General features: G+C 39.1%; 1 protein-coding gene across 1 annotated transcript in view; it reads left to right on the forward strand.

The window, feature by feature from the left end:
- Positions 1-20,523, forward strand: part of LIN52 (lin-52 DREAM MuvB core complex component) — a 39,943-nt gene extending 19,420 nt beyond the window's left edge. The window contains exon 6 of the mRNA XM_038137918.1: positions 17,592-20,523. Within this exon, the coding sequence (XP_037993846.1) occupies positions 17,592-17,647 (56 nt within the window). The 3' untranslated portion in view covers positions 17,648-20,523. The remainder of the gene's footprint in view (positions 1-17,591) is intronic.
- The last annotated feature ends 209 nt before the right edge of the window (positions 20,524-20,732 follow it).

Genomic DNA, 20,732 nt, shown 5'->3' on the forward strand with positions numbered 1-20,732 from the left:
GCAGAGCAGTGAAATAGAGAGGGGCATGGCCCCCTGGGAAATCAGGGCTTCATGTTTGCAGCTTAAATATCTCTGTGAAGTATCAATAAGGAGGTAATTGAATTTTGAACACAAACATGAGCGCCGGATGGATGAAGGAGAGGGGGGCCCTGATCATCTCTTCATGCCCCTTCATACTCCCCTCCCTTCCCCTTAGAGACCACTCTAGTGAAGATAGATGCTAAATCCATTAAATAAAGATTAGACTGTGTCGTGGTAGAAAATGGCAGCTTAGCTAGATCCCTGGGCAAATTGGGACCTTTAAGCAATACAGAAAATTAAAATATACATTTTTAACAAGTGTGCTGTCGACACAGTAATAATGACTCTGTGGCTTGTGGGGTTTGCTCACCTTTCAGATCTGCTTTTGTTTGGTTATATCACTTGCTCTTGTTTTGAAATCAGCCTGCTTGGTCTCTCTGAAGCAGAGAAGACTTAGGGGAAGGAAGGTTATTTTCCCACCTTGCTTTCTTTGGCACTTTTTATTGGCTCTTATGCTTATAATAGTATAGAAGATCAGTACTCTTGTATTTGAATATGAAAATAATTAACTTTGGTTCTGACACAGTCAGTTGCATGTTCTGAAAAGTAATTGGAAATAGTCTAGAGGAAGCATGGAGATGTAAATGTGATCAAACTTTTTAGAAATTATTTTTATTTTCTAAGCACATGGCTTTGTTTTTTGTTTTTTTTTTTTTTTCACTCCAGATCAATTTTTCTGAATTCTACTCCTATGGGAAAGATTAGTATAGGGGTGTGCATTGTAAGAGGTCAGTATCCTTTTTTGTCACACAGTGAATTGTAGAAACACAGCTGAAGTGGTGTTCAAGGAATGACAGTGTTTCTTTATAATACTGTGCTAGTCGTAGAACACAACCAGGCCTTCTTCACAATCTCACATACCCTATTGTCTGTTGCAGAAAGTCAACAGATCTTCTTGGGTTTTGCAGGCAGAACCTCATCTGCCTGTAGAAGTAGAGGATCAATTGCTATACTGAAGAGTACTACTACTTTTTCCAAGATGATCATTCTACAGAAAAAAATCCCAAATTGTTCATTTAATTATTTGGAACAAGAAATGAGTCTAAACCAATGTTTCCCTGGAGATAACTGCTGTTCCTTCCATCTAGAATTTTTTTTCTTTAGTCTGGATGGTTTTGAAAATGGAAAGAGAAAAAAAAGGTTTGTGCTTTGCTGAATGTCTCAGTTTAAGACAAGTTAGGAGGAAACCCCAAGACACTGAATTACAGTGGACTGAGACAATAGTAACATGGGGACTTCAATCTGTTGTTGCACATCTCCCTGATAATACCATTTCCCTGTTTTCAGACTTCTCTCAAATATTAGCAGTTGTGCCCAGAAAACCCTGGATGCTGCATCTTCAGCTTTAAGTGCTAAGAAGTGAACTCAGCATGTTCATTTTTTGTTTAAAAAGAACAGTAGCTATTATTGAGTATAAAAAAGTATTAACACACATGTGCCATTCCAGAGACAGTAGTAAGCATATTGGGAATGCTTTGTCTTCCATTAAGTTAGAGCTGCATTCAGACATGGTTTTCTATTTGTTTTCCAAACTATCATCTACTTCCACATCCTAGCAGTTTCCTCACTTGTCTTTCGTGACAGGTGTTTTGCAATGGGAATGTCTGTATTCTTTCATCCAGCTGTGCTTCTAGGAAGAAAAAAAACTTTGTAAGCTGGCTTAGTCTCAAAGATTCTTTTTCATGGTGTTGACACCAAATTGAAAATAAACAGGTACCACTCCTTAGCTAAATTACAGTAATTAATTGTGTATGTGCTGGAGCCTGTCTCAATTGAAGAAGCCAGATCTCAAGCCTCCCTTGGTAAGAGGAGATTACACCACTGGGTTTGCCTTTGGTCAAGCATGTTGATGTTTGGCTTCTTCTGTTTTGGGACTTGCTGGCCTTAGTTCTCCTTGCAAGGGGGCACTTCCTTTCCTGAACCCCACCCCTCTCTCCCCACCCCTCTCTCTCCAGTTCTCAGTCTGCTATTGGTAACACATCTAGTTTCCTTTAACCTCAGCTGGCCCCTTTCAAAGAATTCACCTGTACCTTGACAGCCTATGTCCTTTTTTTTTCTTATGCTACCGGCATTCCTTAGCCTTATTGTATCACCTATGCCTCTGCCTGTTTTGGAGATTTTTTCTGCCCTCTTCTTCCTGCTTGTACACTTAGACTAATTTTCTAGCTCAGGAGTGTTCCTTCTTTTGTGTATCCCAAATTTAAAAGAAGACTCTTGCTAATTTGTTCTGTAGCTTCTTCTGAAGGCAGGCATGTGCCAGGAACCTCATGAGCTTATGGCTTTCCATATTAAGGCACTTAGTGATGCAACATTTTAATTAAATTAACCAGAATTCATAAATTGTAGATAGACAGATTTTCCAGATCATCTCAATATGAGCTTTTAGAGTGATCAACACTCTGCTGGTGTTTAATCCATCAGACTGCCATATGGAGTGTTGAAGAGAAGAATATCTGTTTATTAACAATTGTTGTTTTTTCACGTCAGCAAGTACGATTTTTGTATTTGAGGACCTAGAAGTGCAATCTGTTCCTGCATCTCTTACATGAGTTATATCAACCTCATGCCAGACCTCATTTCATGCCAATCCCTCTTTTTTTTTTACTCAATTTAGGTGATCCAATAGGCTGTCTAAATGGCATAATAGAGCAAGAGGGTCATTCTGCCAGAGTCTTCAGAAGTCCTTTGGTTACACTGTGACAAGGGGAATGTGTTCAGATGTCCTTTATGAGAAATTGCAGATATTGTTGGGGATTTCTGTGAACATTTGAGACACATTTAGTGAAGCTTTGCAATTTGATTGACCATAATATGTCATAATTCACAAAAGTCAGAAAATTGTTCAAGATCAAGCCAACATTTTATTCACTCTGAATTAATAAATACTTGTTCCCAAATCCTAGGATATCTGGTGTTGGACTACTCTAGGAATAGAATTTACCCATCTCTTTAGAGCAGTTGGCTGCTCCATTTTATTGTGAAATACAAGTCTGTTTCTACTCATTGTGCTGAATGAATGCTTTCCATTGTTGGTCTTTCCAATGGGAAAAATACTCTTCAGGCAAGAGGAAGAAATCTTCTTGTGTTGTGATGTTTTCATTGCTCTTCTCAGAAAGAATGTGAGATGAGATTAGTGCAGTAAGTCCAAGCACCCAAGCCATAGTCTAAATCTTATTCCATTTTTTGATATAACACTTATGGAATAAAACCTTGCCTATATATCCACACAGTGCTTATCCAAGTTTTTATAATATTATACCTGTCTCAGAATCTTTTACTCTGATCTTATCAAATCTTGTTCCGCTCACAAAGATGAGCTCCATATTTTGACTGTGATCAAGATCTCCATATATTCCTACACATACTTCACTATTGTATCAGATCATTTCTCCATTTCTCTTTCTCATCATGTTTTTTTCTTTGTTGTTCTGATGTTCTGTAGGCTAAAAGCCTTCAATGTTGTAGGCTTTTACATGACTTCTGTGTTTTTGGAAGAAAAACTTGCTCTTTGGCAGAATTGTCTTGACAAATTTGTCTGAACTTGCTGGAGAATTTACTCAAAGTAATTGGGGTTTGTGCACAGTTGATGAATGTGGCAGGATTTAATCATGTTTTGCACGTGCCCCTTAAACCTCCTGAGCTCCTGGGATCATCCAAAACAGCCAGGTCCAGAACAGGCAGGTCCCCAGCAGGGTGAAGCTGAGCAGATTGTTCTTCTCCTGTATGTCTTCAGGCTTGAGTGGATCTGCAAGTCACAGCAAATTATTATGCTATCTCCCACCTCTTGTGTTTGAATTTAATAATTGCTTATGCTTTACACCCTATATTTCTGCATAAGGTCTAATAATCTTTTCCCAGGAAGGAAGGACGTCTCATTCTCTATTTTGTAACTTGGGATACTCTGTCACTTCAGGCAGTATTTGGTAGGAATAATTTTGAGACAGTGTGGTATACACTATTCACTTCTAGAGAGCTGCTGATAAATCAAATGTTTTCTTCATGAGAATATGGTGGGGGAAAAGAGGATTTCTTTGATTTTGAAAGGTAATGCAGTTGTTATTTTACATCTCCTCAATTGAGAAGATAAATTGAAAATTCCTATTGACTCCCAACCCTGAAAAGAATGAGAGGGGAGAAAATCAGAAAACAAGTAACGGAAGCTAGTCAGATTAAAATTAGCAAAAATAAATGCTTTTTATGTAATGAATTATTTGATGTGAGACTTTCTGCCACACTGGGATTTTTTTATTTTTTTGACCAAGTACTTAGCAGCAATTGAAAAGGAATCAGGCAATTAAATGGACAATGAGAACATTTTTAGTTAGAGCAGAAAAAATCTAAAATGAAGTAGGAAATACCAGCTGTTTCAGGGTATAAAACAAGCACTTAAGAAGAGGAGGAATCTTTCAGTAATAATTATTCCATATGTCTTCATGATGTGGCTCCCTAATTTATCTTTTCCTGTGATGCTTCTGATCTTGGCTGCAGTCAGACAGGATATCTGACTGAGTAGATTACTGATCTGCCTTGCTCTATCAGTTCCTGTGCTCATTTACAGTTTTTATGGCTACAGAGCACAGAGATTCTTGTTTAATAGGAAATAATATTTATACAATCTCTTTTAGCAACTAGTCATAGATCCTATTTATATATAGGATTTTGTATACAAGATTTTAGTCCGTGGTATAGAATGCAAATTCTGAGCATGCTCTGAGTTACATCTCTAGAGAGAACATCATTATTAAACCTTTTTGAAGGTGTCCCTGGTGGCAGCTCCATAGAGCAGGTGGCCTGCATGGCACAAGCACACAGAGAGTCAGGAGCCTGTGTCTTATCAGACCATATAATCTAAAAATTACTCAGCCTGTTTTGGTCTCCTGGGGAGATGATGACGATGATACAGGACTCTTATGCTAGAAACTAATTGTTAACCTGCAGAGGATGTCATTCAACACAAATCCCAGCAGAAAAGGGCTGGGTGATGGATGTTTCTGGGTAGCAGGCCAAGCTATAGTTTGATTTTCAACAGATAGTTCTCTGGGTTGCCCCAAGATTTTCATGTCTATTACCTGGCTTACTTGAAAACAAAAAGCACATTAATTAAAAAAACAAAGCTTACAATTTATGTTTATTAATGTATGCATATAAAACTGAAAGGAGCAAACAGTTCCTTCCCTGTCTCAGGGCATAAAATGCCCTCACTCTTACCTGTGGTACTTGGGTTTCCTGGAGCTTTAAGCAAAGCTGTGGGAAGGTAGAAGGTTAAAGGCAAGGAAACAGTGTTGGAAAGGAATACAGCAAGTAGCAGTATATGGGAAAGGAATGTGGGACTGTGTATACATCTGTTGATTGAAACATGGCCAGAAGATCCAGGGAAGTGATACATCTGCATCTGCAATGCCACATCCAGTGGTGTCCTCCATGCCTGAGCATGAAGAAGACAGTTGTAAACTGGAGGGAGTTCAGTGGAGGGCCACCGGGAGGATCAGGGGCTGGAGCACTTGCCCTGTGAATGGAGGCCAAGGGAATGGGGCTCATTCAGCATGGAGAAGAGGTGATCTCACAGGGACCTGATAGCTGCCTGCTAGAACATGCAGGGAGGTCATTTGAGAAGATAGAGTCAGGCTGTAGGAGGACTAGAGATAATAATCATAAATTGATGCAAGAACGTTTCTGACTGGAATCAGAAGAAAACTTTTCTAGCATGGAACAGTCAAGTATTGGAAGGATTGTCAAGAGAGGTTGTGCAGTCTCCGTCTGTGGATGTTTTTATGGCTTGACAGGATAAAGCCTTGAGCAGTCTGTCTGTTCTGCACAGAACATTAACTGGAGACCTGCCAAGGTTCTAGAAAATCTGATTCTGTACAATTTTCCTCATATGATACTGTACTGTATACCTTATTTGATCTGTTCTTTTCTGGTAGATTAAATTTTCGTCACTAAGCACTTTTTCCTTGTATCTTCATTTTATTATACCTCTTCTACTCTGCTGTGCCTTCCTCACTCTAAATACATCTGATAATTCCATCTCCACTGGATCGTGGAGTCTTCAGAGTTCTCCTGACTTCCAAAGTTTCTTCAGTGCCCCTCAACAGTGCTTCCAGACACCAATTCTGTGGAGACTCTCCATGGCTGTCTTCATGGCAAAGCAGAGCCACTGCCTTCTGCTTTCTTTTCTGAGCTGTCTTGTAGAAAGTTTGCTGTCTGCTTTGCTGCAGTGCCTCTGTTCTTTCTTCTGGAAGTGGATGAAAACCAATTCTGTGCTCATTAAAATCTAGCAGTGTTGCTGCATTCAGCTTTCATAAGAGAAGTACCTAATGGTAGACATGGCCTCAGACCCATGGTATGCATGGACTGGAAATAAACATGAAGGATTTTTGGAAGCAGATGAGTACCAAAGCTTACTGGGCTACTCTCAGTAGACCTTCTGGAGCAAAAAGTAGTGATTTTTTGTTTTGTAATGATATTTTGTTTGGCTTTATTTCTGGGTTTCAAAAAACTGGAGTTTCTTCTGGCCTCTACTCACAGGAGATATCTTCAGACTCCAATACCCTCTGTATTTCTTGGATTCTTAATATTTTCTTCAAAACTCATCAATACTAAAAGCATGAGAATGTTTATGAAAAATGTTCTCACATTTCCTTTTGGATCTGGGAGGGTATTTTTGGGTGTATCTTTTCATCTGCTTTTACAGGTAAGCCTTGCCTAGTTGACTTTAAGCTCGTTAGCAGCTAAAGTGTAATAATTGTAGCAGAACCTACATTGTTTAGATTTTAATACACATTCCAAATAGCCTTGAGTGTATTACAGTTTTGTTGTCAAGTAGGTCAGATTAGCACTAGCCATAGACTCTCTGAGTAATAACAGTTTTTCGCTATTCATTCAAACTTGACTCTCCTAGCATTTGGATGCTGTAAAATCTGTAACATTTCTAAATCAGTGCATTTCCTCAGGTGTCTTGTGTCAGCTTGGAGTTGGTAAAGATGGTTTTGAATTTCCTGAATCCTCTTCTGGTCTCTCAGATACTCCTCAGCTCAGGGTATTGCTGCCAGAGGAGTATTGTAGTGGGCAGAACACATGAAAATTATCAAGTTAAAATGACTTAAATTATTCAACTATACCTTAAAATGCTGGAATAAAGCAGGCAGTGAATATACTGGGAAGGATGAGGATAGGGATAAGGGTAACAGTTACATGAAGTACCTTTGATTCACACAAAAGAAAGAATAAAATGATGGAGGAGTTGTGAAGGTTTTCTTCTGCAGCCCACAAACTGAATATTGCTGTTCTTCCATAATTCTGTCTTAACAAAACCTGAGACTTTGACCTTGGAACACTGAGATTTCAGTTATTTACATATATTTGTCCATACAGACTTTTTCCTTGGAATTTTGGAATGTTTGGAAGTCTTCTATGTAATGTCATGTGTTGTATCATATTCATTGCAAAAGGAATCTTGGTTTAATTAATGTGTAAATCAAACTGTATTTTTCAGTCAAAACCCATTAATCTTCTTTTCATAGAGAGCTTCAGTACTGATAATGCATTGTTCTGTCAAGGGCTGCAGTCATCTAAACAGAAAAATGTTTCAATAAGGAATCTTAGGATTAGAAAACATTTTAAAGATTTAGTCTGCTCTTTAAAGACATACTTCTGGACAAATAAATACAGACTACCATATTATGAGCTTCTTTGATCTAGATATCTCTTTCCATTAAGTTTGTTGACGGAAGTTAAATTTAAAAATTCAGTTCTTCTTCACAGTTCAGGCCATTAGCTAACCTATTGACAAGGGCTAGTTTCTACCTTTTGGAGGTCAAGGAAGCTGTACTGTTCTTGATCCAGTGCTGCAAGCCTCCCTGTAAACAAGCCTTGATGTCTTCTGATTGGATTTGTGTGCCCTGGCTTGCATAACCATACAGCTTGTATGCCAGCGTTATTAGCCAAAAGGAATATAGGGACTTACATAATCATTACACGATTATTTTTCAGTAACTGTACTGTAAATATGTAATTCTCTCTGCTCCTAATAACTCTTAATCCCTTTGTTTCTATTGGCTCCCGGGCTCAGATTTGGCCGTGGCCTCCATGCCCTGGCCACTGATAAAACTTGAATAAATTGTTACTCTCAGGGTTCACCTGCTTTGCTCCCAGCAGAAAGTTCGTGTTCCCCACTGCAGGCAGGGGCACTGTGTTGTGGTGCAGTGTTGTGGGAGCGTGCCTAGCACCTCTGCCTCCATTCCTTCTGAGAAGGGCCCATTCACCTCCAGAAACGTTTCATACCTGGCTCTCTGTGTATGTTCAGCACAGACCTCTTTGCTGAGCTTGTGTGTTTTATGCCTGAGAATTCTAGTGCAAACAGTTTTGATGTCCTTTCTGCATGTTGTTTGAGAAAGAAGATTCTTCCTTGAGATTCTGTGGTGAGAAAATCGAAATTATCAAGAACTCTTGATCCACTGCAGGTGTTGGAAGCCAAGAAGAGGTTATTTTCCTTTTGGTACAAGCAGATAGGAAAAGGCCCTTTAGAGTCCTTCTTGTAAAAGCGTGGCCCTATTCTGCTGTTTAGTTGTGATATCTGTGGGATTTGGTGGTCAGAGCTCTCCTAAGTCGTAGATCTTCCAATGATAACTTATGCTAGTAGAGTACCTTTCAAGTATATTTGAAAATATCCTCAACTTTGATGCAAAATTGCTTTTCTTACTGCTTCTAATATTAGAAGTATAACTCTTTTTATTTGTTTCAGCCTTACAAAATAGTTGAAAATAATTTTTCTCTGTTTAATTAGCTTCATGAGTCAGTTCCTGGTCTGAGATCTTGACATTTTTGGCAAGCAAAATTTTCTTGTGTATTTGACCTTGGCTTTATTCCAGAAGAAATATTTTAAGCTGCTAGTTGTGTGTAGGTTTTTTTTTTGTCTTTGGTCTGAGTCTAGGGGGCAGACATAAGGAACACTGAGGGAAGTGAAGTGTATAAACCACAATTAGAATTGCAGTGCACAGGTGTCTGTAGATCTTACACAATTGCCAAGCTATTTGTTTCTCAAATGATAGGGGCTTTGGGAGTGCATTTTGGAGAATAAAGGGAGCAGAAGGCCTTCAATTTGCATGTTAGGGTTGTGGGTTTGGTTGTTTGGGTTTTTGTTTTTTTGTTTTTTGTTTTTTTCCAAATCCTGCTTTAAATTCTTCCAGACTTGATACATTTGATATCTTTACAGAACCAGCATATTGAATGGTTGAAAGTGATCTACTGTGTCTGGGGATGCAGTTTATAACTGCCTTCAGAGAGAAATCAGTGTTGAAGAATAAGAATTTCTTGCATAATAGCTTTTCTTTGTGCATCAAATTAGGTCTTGTGGTTTAAAAATCTGAATGCCAGCATTGAAAATAAGATGACTTGTAATAATATTAAAAAAGAATGACTTTTGCATCAAGGTTATGGGTGAGTTCTGCTGCAGGCCCTTAAGGATCTTTTTGGGAAGAGAGGCATCTTAAATCTCTATGCTAGTCATACACAAAATATTATTGCAATGAAAAAATAGTAAAGTGAATAAACAGCAGCTCACAGTAGAGGATGCATGATGTATCAGGAGTCCTAGTGTTCACTGTACTTTGCAATTTAATGCACAATAATTTTTTAGTTCTGTATTTGTGTATGCTCCACTCACTGTGTTGGATCTGTATTCTTAGGATGTGAGGTTCCATTAAAAAATAAATAATAATCGCAGCCCCCGCTCCCCCCACGTGCACTCATTTTCTGTAATATGGTAATGATATCACCGTAGCAGTAATTACGGGTCATCTTCATTTCTTTCATCTCTGCTGCTTCTGATGGCTTCATTCCTTTGACGGAGAAGATTTGGCTCTGGGTGCTGTGATTATTTTGTTAAGCATTATTCGAATAGACAGGAGTGAGAGAAATTAATCAATCCAAATGCAATTAGCATCATGTTTAACCCAGTGATGGACGTCTCAAGGTGAAACAGCCAGGGGAGTTTCAGACATTATTATTCAATCCAGTGGCTCTTATCTAAATTATAATCAAGAGGTTTTTATTGGCTTTGCAGAGAGAAGATGTAACTCTTTCCCTGCTTTGGGGGTCAAAGGGATCAGATCTTTGGCCCTACAAAATATTGGCTGCAGGCAGCTCCTAGAATTGGGAGGTACTGTAATAGTTTACTGTGATATCAGGGTGACTGAGGACAAAACACCGGCACATCCTAGTATCTGTGGTCTGGAACTTAAGTTTAGTAGCTCCCTGGTCATTGGCAGGATTGTCTTTGCCCCTTGCATTTCATTGCCTGACTTTGCCCATCTGTATGTGAGTGAATATTGTTTGTAGTTTCAGCATTCGAAGCTCTGTGAACATCACAGTTTGCAACTGAATACAAACAGAATGGTAACCTGCTTGCAAGGCAGGGAAATCTGGTTAGGAGAACAAGGTAAATTATTCTGCAGGGAAGGAATCTAATTTTTCTTAGAGCAGATATAATGTTAGTATTTATTGGTGGCAACAATAACATTTTTGAGGATATAGTAATCTGCAGCAGATCTGTTGTCACTGGATAATCCTGAATGATCTCTGAGATCTCTTATCAGGTATAAGATGAAACATGGGTACTGTGTGTGGAGAAAAAAGGTGGAAAGAGGTCACGTGAGGATTTCACAATTCAGGAAGGCATTAGATATTTGATTACAATTCTTAAGGCTCTAGCTAACACTAACAGAACTGTTTCAATGGTTTAAAACTTTATCAGTCTCAGGTTTAAAACTTTATCAGTCTCAGCTATTTTCCACTTCTCTGTCAGAGAGGACTGTTCTTGTAGTGTACTGGGAGGAGCAGTCCATGTGCTCACCTGCTCCGATTCACAGCCTGGCTTTGTGCAAGCTTTCACCTTCTTTGGCATTTCAAAACAAGCCATGCCAGACTGTGAAGAACAGCTGATGTAAGGGCACATTCTGCTGCCTCATTCACCAAGGGAAGGACACTGATGTTTTGTACCAAGGGGGGGTGTTATTGTTTAAAAATGCTGCAGCAAGACTTGACAGCTCATCTTTCAGAGCCTGAATTCTACCACAGTTGTTGAATCCTTTTGCATACATCTTGTGCTGGTTTTGGCTGGGGTAGAGTTAATTCTCTCCACAGTGGCTGGTATGGGGCCGTGTTCTGGATTTGTGCTGAACACAGGTTGATAATAGAGAGGTGGTTTTGGTATTGGTGTGCAGAGCCAAGGCCTTTTCTGCTTCCCATACTGCTGCACTGGCAAAGAGACTTGAGGTGCATGGAAAGCTGGGAGGAGACACAGCTGGGATGGGTGATCCAAACTGACCAAAGGGATATTCTAGACCACATGACATTGTGCTCAGTGTATAAAGTGGGGGGGGGGGGGGGAAAGGAGGAGGGGAGGGATGATCAGAATGGTGATGTTTGTCTTCCCAAGTCACCATTATGTGTGACGGGGCCCTGCTCTCCTGGAGATGCTGAACACCTACCTGCCACAGGAAGCAGTGAATCTATTCCTTGTTTTGCTCTGCTTTCTCTGTTAAACTGTCTTAATCCTGACCCACAAATTTCCCAGCTTTTACCCTTCTGATCCTCTCCCTTATTCTGATGAGGAGTGAGCAAATGACTGCATGGGGCTTGGTTGCTGGCTAGGGTGAAAGCACAACAATCTGTACTGAGGCTGTGATCCCATCTATAAGGTGGGAATTAAATCCCTGTATGTTTCAAGAATATTGTAAGGTTTGATAAACTTTGTAAGTGCTTTGATACTGATTACTGAGAGATGCCATGGTAATGCAAGCTTATTCCACCTGGAGGTTTACACTGATTGTGTTGTCTTACCTGAGGAATGTGTTTCAGGAGTGTTAGGTGATTGCAGTGGTCTTCAGTGTCAGTGTAACAGCTGAAGCACAGCTTGGAGTGTCTGCATGTGCCAGTTGTGCCTCCAGTGAAGGTGACTGACCTTGTTTTCACTAGCCACTGCTCTCCTGAGATGGCAGTTCAACTCTCTCTGAAATTGGGCTTGGGGTAGCATTCACTGGTATTTGTCAGAGGCCAACAGTCTTCAACTAGCAGCTCATTTGACACTTATATTAGGAAGTAGACAGCAAATAGCAGAGTAATTGAAGCTCTTTCCATGAAGAAGGAAGTGTGAGCTGGTGCCAGGTGGTGATAGGATTTTGGGGGTCTGGTTTGAGATAGATCTGCTTACCACCTTCTATCTCTGTGAAGTTCAGATTATGTTGTCTGGGTAAAAATATTCTCTTGGTCTTGTCTGTCATAGGCCTCTTTTTTCTTTGAGGATTGTTCAGTAATAATGTCAATCTTAAATATTTTTGCTGATTTTAAGTTACCTTTTTGCCTTCATCCCTCATCCCCGACTTATTTTTTATTTTCCTTCCACATGCAATGTCAAATGAAAGGTGTGACTTTGCAGTTGGCTTTCGCAAGTTCAGTCAAGCAAAACTCCCACAGTCGTTCACAGGCAGATTCCTCTAGGCCTTTTTTATATCCTGCCAACTAAGAAAAAGAATCACTGTGTCTTCTTATCCTAACATTGTATCTCAGCACATTAGAAATCATTTCTGATGCAACAGATTCTTGTGATAGAAGGCTAAAAACCAGAGAACTGTTCTGCTGTCTTTCTACAATTCATATTCTTTGCCATAAAATGGTAATTTGCATTGACAGTGCTTCAGAAATAAACCTTTCTAGTTTTGTTTTCTATGTAGTCCAAGGACACAGCAGTATTTTGAGAGTGCACGATTAGTACTTTAAAGGAATCCTTCCATGCTGAAAAACAAGTTCTTTAGCTACCATAAGTACAACTGCATGAGAGGAATAACTGATAAGCTAACCAAGTATAACAGTGCCTAAAATAGCCTTTTTGTAGGCAAGAATGTAGCATTCAAAATGTGACACTGCAAGTCATTTCAGTGCTAAAAACATTAATTGTCTTTCTGGGTTTTATTAGTAGCAAGACATTTAGATTTTAGCAAGGCTACATTATCAGATGAGAGAGGGATCACAGTCAAATTTGTTCCATAAGTTGTACATCTGGGAGAGAAGCTAAGAAGTGCTTCTTTAGCAAGTGACTTTGTATTAAAGCATCTGTAATTTGAAGGTACTCGCAGGCTTTGTTTTGAGATTTTTAGATAAGCCCAGAAGTGGTAAGCAGTGAAGCTACAATGTTCATGATGAATGTGTGATAAATACATGTGTGGTGAATGTGTGATAAGTACAGTTTGTAATTTATATCTTTTACATAGACTTTATCCCCAAGTGTGTTGTGGATATATTTAAGTGTATATTATGTTTAAGAAATGTGCAAGTATGTGTATTACTTAGGATTCTCCTGGATGAAAGTTGCTTATATAAGTCACTGTTTTCTTTGCTGATTTTAAAGCAGTAAATCCTTCCATTATTTCCTGGCTATCCAGACCTTATGACACAGTATGTCCTGTGCTGTTGTATGTGTGAGAAGGCTTTTTATGGGGAGCAATCAGGCTGGACCCCAATCTCCAGTGCAGTGGTTTTTTTCTAATTAAATTGTCAGTGGAAGGAATATCCGGAACAGCAGTTTTCATTTTCAGTCGAGGAAAAAACATTATGAGTCTTTGTCATTTGATTAAAAGTTACTTAACCTTTAAATTGCTACAGATGTAAAGATAGCTCTGAGTTTCCAATGTAATCGCCTCCAAGTTAAAATCAGGAAAATCTTTGTGTAATGAAACCCATATGTCATAGTGAAAGGATGCAAAGCACTGGCAGAGTGGGCTGCTCTAGCAGGAGATTCTGCACCCAATCTTGTTAACCAGGACTGCTTTTGGTAATCCCTCATCTCCTCACTTGTAGGAAATCAATCTGTACCACTGAATCTTTTCAACCAGCAACTATAAAATTTACTGCGGAGAGGCAGCTTGGGGACAATTGTAGTAAAAACGGAGCCTGAGGCAACAAGGCTAAATGTGGGATTGAGGGATTGAAGATCTAAAGAGGAGATTATATTAAACCTTATTCTGCTTCCCTATCAAGTAGGAATGTCTCTTCCTCCTTTCAGCCCCAGTCTTTCCTATCCAGTACCTGTTCTTGAGATCTGTTTGGTGGATCTTTGCCAGGCAGCAAACTCAATTCCTACAGTACAGCATTCTCTGTTAATTATAATAGCCTGATACCATTTTTCAATACATATATCTGAAGGAGCTCTACTTCCAGAGCAACCAGTGCTGTTATCAACCTAAACTGGTTTTTTCTGTGGAGTTCAGTGTCTTCCTTCTCCCTAGTAGGTGGGGTTAATTTGTATCCAAGCTATTGCAATGGTATCCATTGTTGATTTTTCTATTGTAGTAGATGCACAGCATAGGCAAGGTTGTAAATCGTGGCTTGTCATGCAGATTCATGTTTCTGTTATGTGCTGCGCAGCCTCTGTAGTGTGTGTCTGCTGGTACAATGAAACCTGTGCTCAAACCCTCTCTTCCCTTGAAGTCCATGGTTTAAACTACGATTGTAAAGAAAAAATCCCTGAGGTTTTCACTATAGTTTTGTCCAACCTTTTAATTTAAAAATCCACCTCTATCTACTATTCAAATGGCTTCTGCTGGTCCCTTGGGTAGTTGCTTAAAGCTGGTTTTACCATCTCTCTTTTAGCCATCGCATTTGGAATGTGGGTGATGGTTTCTTCATTCACAAGCTCTTCCCTCACTCCAGGAAGCTCCATAAGACCCCAATGGAAATGATATTCCTATTATTAAGAATTCATTTCTCAGAAGCAATACTGAGCAGAGAAGACAGTTTAATATTAGAGCCTTTTACCGTGCAAAATCCATCAAATCATACTCCAGCGCAGATTAAAAAGAAACAAAGGTGAAGGAATAGCCAAGATGTTTGAAGGCAGTACCATGTAGTAAAAATTTGGCCTGTGTTTACCAGGAATACATTGAACTGTGGTTCTTGGGCAAATGAGAGAAGCAGCTGAAGCAGGGAAGACAAGATTGTTAATGCACGTGGAAACTTGCCCTTAGTTGGCTGTGGATTTTCTGTCAAATGAGGATGTTACTTCCTGGCCATTTTCATACATATACAAAGATAAAAGGTCCTTTTTCTTTCTCAGTTTGGCATCATATCTTTAAAAATAAAGCCCTGCTGCAAGCCTGAGTCTGTGAGGAGACGAGGAATACAGAATAGCAGAAGGCTGTCTCCTGCTCCTAATGGGATTTTGTAGCAGCATGTGCGAGTTTGTTTCAGAAGTCAGAAATGAACAGATGTTGGTATAAATTACCTCTGTGTCTGATGTCTTGCAAATTAAAAGCGCGGTTGGCATCACTAAACAATTTCACCAGGTTGGGGGGGGAAGCGGGTGGTGATTATTGTAGCAGGTCGGTAAGAATCTTTAAGCTGCAGCAGAACAGGATAGCAAGGATAAAGGAATGAAGAATAAAATGAGAGGTCTGTGAATTAATCAGAAATGTTAACATCTCCGATGACAAGTGAACAGGCAGGCACGTGCTCTGGAGCAACCTCCAACCCACAGTAATTTCACTCAGCGCACAGAAGGAGTCTGTGCTCTCTGCCTGATTTATAGGGTGCAGCCCTCTTTGGGGGAACAGAATTGTCATGCATTCGTATATCTCCTGTATGGGACTTGCACTCTGGAAAACTTTCCACTTTATCAACTGCAGTTCAGCTTATGTGCTTATCTCATTAAAAGTGTTTTAAAACCATGTGCTGTTGTTGGAGCAAGGCAGGGAGGTGTCAAAGAACTAAGTACTAAGAACCTATTCCAAATAATCATGGTCTTTGGGCATAACAACTTAGTTCCTGACAAAATACCAATCCTCTCTCTTCTTCTGCAGCACCTTCTACCCCTGTGTCACTTCAGCAGCACTTAAAACATACAGGTTATCTTGGGGCTGGGGAGGCAGAGGTACAAATGAGTACTTTTGTGGTAGCTCATGCTGTGCATCAGAAGCAGGATCCCAGGTAATAAAACTCACAGCTGGAGGCATGAGGCAAGAAAATAGTGCAGTGATCTGCTTGAACCTACAGCCAGTCTGAAGCATGTTTCACTCAGGACAGTGGACTTTGCAGCCTACAAGTATCAGTATGTAACAGACAGGTTATATACTTTAAAATACAATTAATTGTTTTACAGGGATTTTGCTGATGACAATACCTCGTGATAAAATTTTGTGTAAACAAATTAGAATGTAGTAATTTAAAGAAGAGGCTTTAAGACACAAATTCTAACTTTTATGAAAACAATAACAAAGTGTCTTTATCTGAGTGCACACTGAGTATTGTAAGCTGAACATTTTTATTACATTTTAGTTCTGTTCTGACAGATAATCAATAATGTCAGAAGAAAACCCAACACCAACAAATCCACCTCCAGTTTTTATGCTAATCTTAATTTCTGATGTTTGTCTCAGTAGAGAAGTCAGGAGTTGAATGGATAAAACAGAAAATTAATTCCTTTCTCCTTCTAGACTGTCTTTGAGACTAGGTGTGGGAAACATGCATGCTTTCAGCATTCCTGTGAATAAAACCCTCCATGTTTTGATGGCTGCCAGTCCAGCACAAAGCTTACACTTCTATTGAAAAGAAATGGAGGGGCACCAGTGGGAAGATTGTCTTTCTCCAGGCCTCAATTGCTAATGGTGCTGTCTTTGATGCATTGTATTGTTATTGCAAGACAAGAACAGTATGAGGGCTGCTCTGCCAGTTTGTGAGCTTGTGGGTTCTCAAGTCAGAAATGTCTCATGCAGAAAAGTGGCTGTGTAAACCCTGCTGTAATACAGCTACCAGAGATTGATGGTACTGGGAGTGAGAGAGAGACATATAAGCCTTGCCTTGCTGTATTAAACATCGAAGGACTGACAACGCAGAGAGAAAGAGAAGACCAAAGCTCTATAAACTTTACTTTATTACCCTATCCATAGATGAACTACATTGAAGGAATATAAACCTCATTATGTTACAGCATCCAGGGACTGACACTGCTGAGAGAGAGAAAATGCTGCCTAATTTCTGTTGAAGATCACATCATCCAGGGACCAATAATCCTGAAACAGAGAGAGTTCCATAATCTCTGACAGATTATAACATACAGGAGCAATTGTGCTGAGGTAGAGTGATGGAGATTTGGATTTCACCATTCAGAGATGGATAGCACAGGGAAAAGGAGGTGCTGCAAGAGCGTAATGCAGTAGGAATAGAAAGCATAGATTGTATGTAATGAGACAGCCTGTGGGAATTATTGCTGAGTTTAGAAGATTCCAGATCCTGCCTGCTTTTGTATCATGTCAGGAATTCAAGCTGAAATGCAGTTTTATTTATTTTCCACTTTAATAGATAAATAAAATAATTCTTACGTTTTGGTACAAGCACAAATCTAAATGAATTTCTTATCCTAAGGTTAGAATACGTTATACAATTATACAGATTATACAATTGTTTGAGTTTCTTGGCTTTTTAAAAAATACTGATTTCTTTTTCCTCTCTTGTGATTTCAGCCAGAGAAATGACTCGAGGGAAATTCCTGAACATCCTGGAGAAACCCAAAAAGTAGCTGCATCTAACATTTGGACAAAAATACCCCAACTAAGTCATTTTACGTACTGCCGATGCAGATGAAGCCCAGAAAGTCTTAAGAAGAACAAAGCTCTTGCTCTAGAACTTCAGAAGCAAGCATCTCTTTTTGCTTCCACAGCTCATCTCTTCATGGGGTAAATGTACAATATGCACAGGTCACAGGGACTGCAGTTGGTTGCACTGGAATTCAGACTTCATCTGACCATAGGATGTCCAGCAGGAGGACTTGGCCCTGACATGCTGTGACACAGTTCCAATCAGCAGTTCAAAGTGAACAGCCAGTGTCCTTATTCAGCTGCTCTCAGGGGCAGCCTGTTTGAGGTACACAGCAGATCTGACACTGGCCAGTGTCCGTCATGAGGCCTTGACCCTTTGGTGTGTCTTTTGTCTTAGATGCATTGATTTCCTGTGTGCAACGTGTGTGCTGAAGGATTTGAGCATAGTTTGGGGTGTGGATTCACCAGGAGCACTGGCTCAGCAGGAGCACATACTTTTAGTGTAGAACCAAGTGCAGTCTCTGCATTAGAGTCCAGTTGCCCACTGCCTTCAGAGAAGCACATCTGGTACCCAAGGAAGAGCTCCAGACCTTCGCTGTGCCTGGGGCTTCATTTCACTGCTGAGTGGTTCTCTAAGTGAAGTTGAAACTAACAGACCAAGGGGAGTAAGAAGTGTTGCTGTGTCTCCAGGAAGATATCCTCACTGAAGCTTTGGCCAGTACACAAAGAAACAGCTTTGTCAGTCCTCTGCAATTCTTTGCTTCTTTCAGGTCTAGAAACTGGAAAGAGTTCTAAAGTTGAAAGATGGTAATGTTTTCAGTTATCACTCCAAGAAGCGGCATCAGGACTGTTAGCCACATTGTGAAGATGGTCTGCCTATACAGGATCTCAACGTTTCTGAAAATAATGTTTTGTAGTATTTTTAATTGCTTATAAACCAGCACCTCAAAATTTTCTTCTCCTACAAACCCAGAATTTTTAAGATAGAAACTTCTGTGAGCTGCTCACTTTCAGAATACTGTGATTACAGTTTAATGCCTTTTTCTTCTGTTCATGCACTTCTACATATTCACCCCTTGGAAGAGGTATAGAGCATGTTCAGACTTTCTGTTTTATTTAAGAGAATTTTTTTTCATTCCATCTTCTTTCCTTTTCCTAGAAAAAAAAACATTTTAACCATTAGTAAATATGTTCTTTTTTAGGATACAACATAATGTTGAAACATAACATAACATTATTTTTACCATGCAGGCTTTTCAGAACGTGCCATTTCTCAGGATGTAGTCACATAGGAGAGGAGAAATTATTTGGAAATAGTACATGTAACAGGCTGTCCTTACAGCACTGCATTTTTCTGGCTTTGCAGAGAGAGGAGACTCTTTTTGGGTGTGTGTGCAATAAAGAGGGGGAGATTTTTTGATAAAATAGACTTCGGAGTTTTACTGAATTGCTGGTGACCCTTTGGTTTGCAGTCTGTGGTTTTTGGTTATTGCCAGTCAGAACTAGGCTTGTTTTGAACAGCTCTGGTTAACTAAGTTTAAGTAGTTAAATCCTACATCCTGGAAAGACCCTGCACAAATTTAGAAATATCAGGAGCCTGATTTAAGACTTAACAGAGTTATTTCTGTCCTTCACAGTTTATGAAGGGCTGAGCTTAACAGGAACTCCATCCCTTGAGAACATGAGAATTAAGACAGATGAATGACAAGAGAAGCTGAAAGTGGTAGTTCAGGAACAGAAAAAAAACCCATGGTGCAAAGTGATGTTGATGTAGTTTTAAGCATTGAATTATAGATTTGGAATGCAAGTTTAAGTTTGTATACTATATATGTACACATATATGACATAATGGGATACTTCATCTGTATCACCAGTATTTTTAGAGGCTTCTTGGTCCAACACATTAAGGAATTGAGATCTGAAAGGAGGATAAAGGAAAATATATGAAAGCGTGTCCTGGAAGTATATGTGTATTTTCTGATATGTGCAGTAAGAAATTTCAAACTCTAGGTGGTTTTTGGTAACATACATATGTTAAAAAAAAAAAGAAGAAAAATCTCCTTTTGTTATACACAGTAATCATCTATAAGGCAGCCATTAACATATGCTTTAGAATTGTGATATTTTTTGATTTTGTACTTATCATCTGTAGAGATGAGTCAATGATGTTATTTTTTATTGACAATATTGATATGTATTTTTGTGTGTCAGTCAGAGAAGTTTTTTTTTGTCTGTTATTACTTTTTAGTTTAATAATATGCAAATGCAAACCTCAGAGGTTTGTCTGGGTTTCCAGAATAGCCCTCTGAGATGCAAAAGCTTTTCCTTGGCCACTTAGGCAATACTATTCCTCAGGCTCTTCTTCACTTATCTGCATGACACCACCTCAGGGTTTGGTCTGTGGATGTTCCATTCCCATCAGTAAATAAATATTTGTCAATATACAAATGCTACTAAGGTTTTTGTACCCTTTTGAACCCAATTTTTTCCTTCAGTGCTGTCTTTCCTGACATCCATGCAGTTATCTGTCTGTACAAGAAAATCTGAGTGACTTTTTGTTACTGATGGGAATGAAGAGTGTAAGAAAATCAAGATTTGGTAATATTAATCAAGCTGATGCATTGTTTTATAAAGTGTCTTTATGTATTGGTATATTAGATATTACTGTGACTTTCTTGGAAGTAAACTCAGTATTTATTTGGTTCCTTTTAAATGCCAGCCTTACACACATTGAGTTATAAAGGCTGTTCTCTTTGGTCTTGGACTATCAAATACTTTGCTATCTAATCCAACTGAGAAGAAATTCTTATTTGTTATGTTAATCATTATGAAAATAAAAGTCTGTGTGCACTGGCAATTGAATAACGTGATATTCCATTTAACTCGGTGTTTTGCCATTACAAAATCAACAATTTTGTAATGGTCCTATAACTCACAGTTCTCAACTTTGATTAATATTTCCCTCAAAAAGATACCTAGGAATGACAGATTAGTGAAAATTGGCTAATCCATCTTAGAAGTAACATTTGAACCTTATTCTGGTTTTACTGATTTTTATGTTATGTA

Source organism: Motacilla alba, chromosome 5, assembly GCF_015832195.1.
Source record: "Motacilla alba alba isolate MOTALB_02 chromosome 5, Motacilla_alba_V1.0_pri, whole genome shotgun sequence".
Lineage (NCBI taxonomy): Eukaryota > Metazoa > Chordata > Aves > Passeriformes > Motacillidae > Motacilla > Motacilla alba.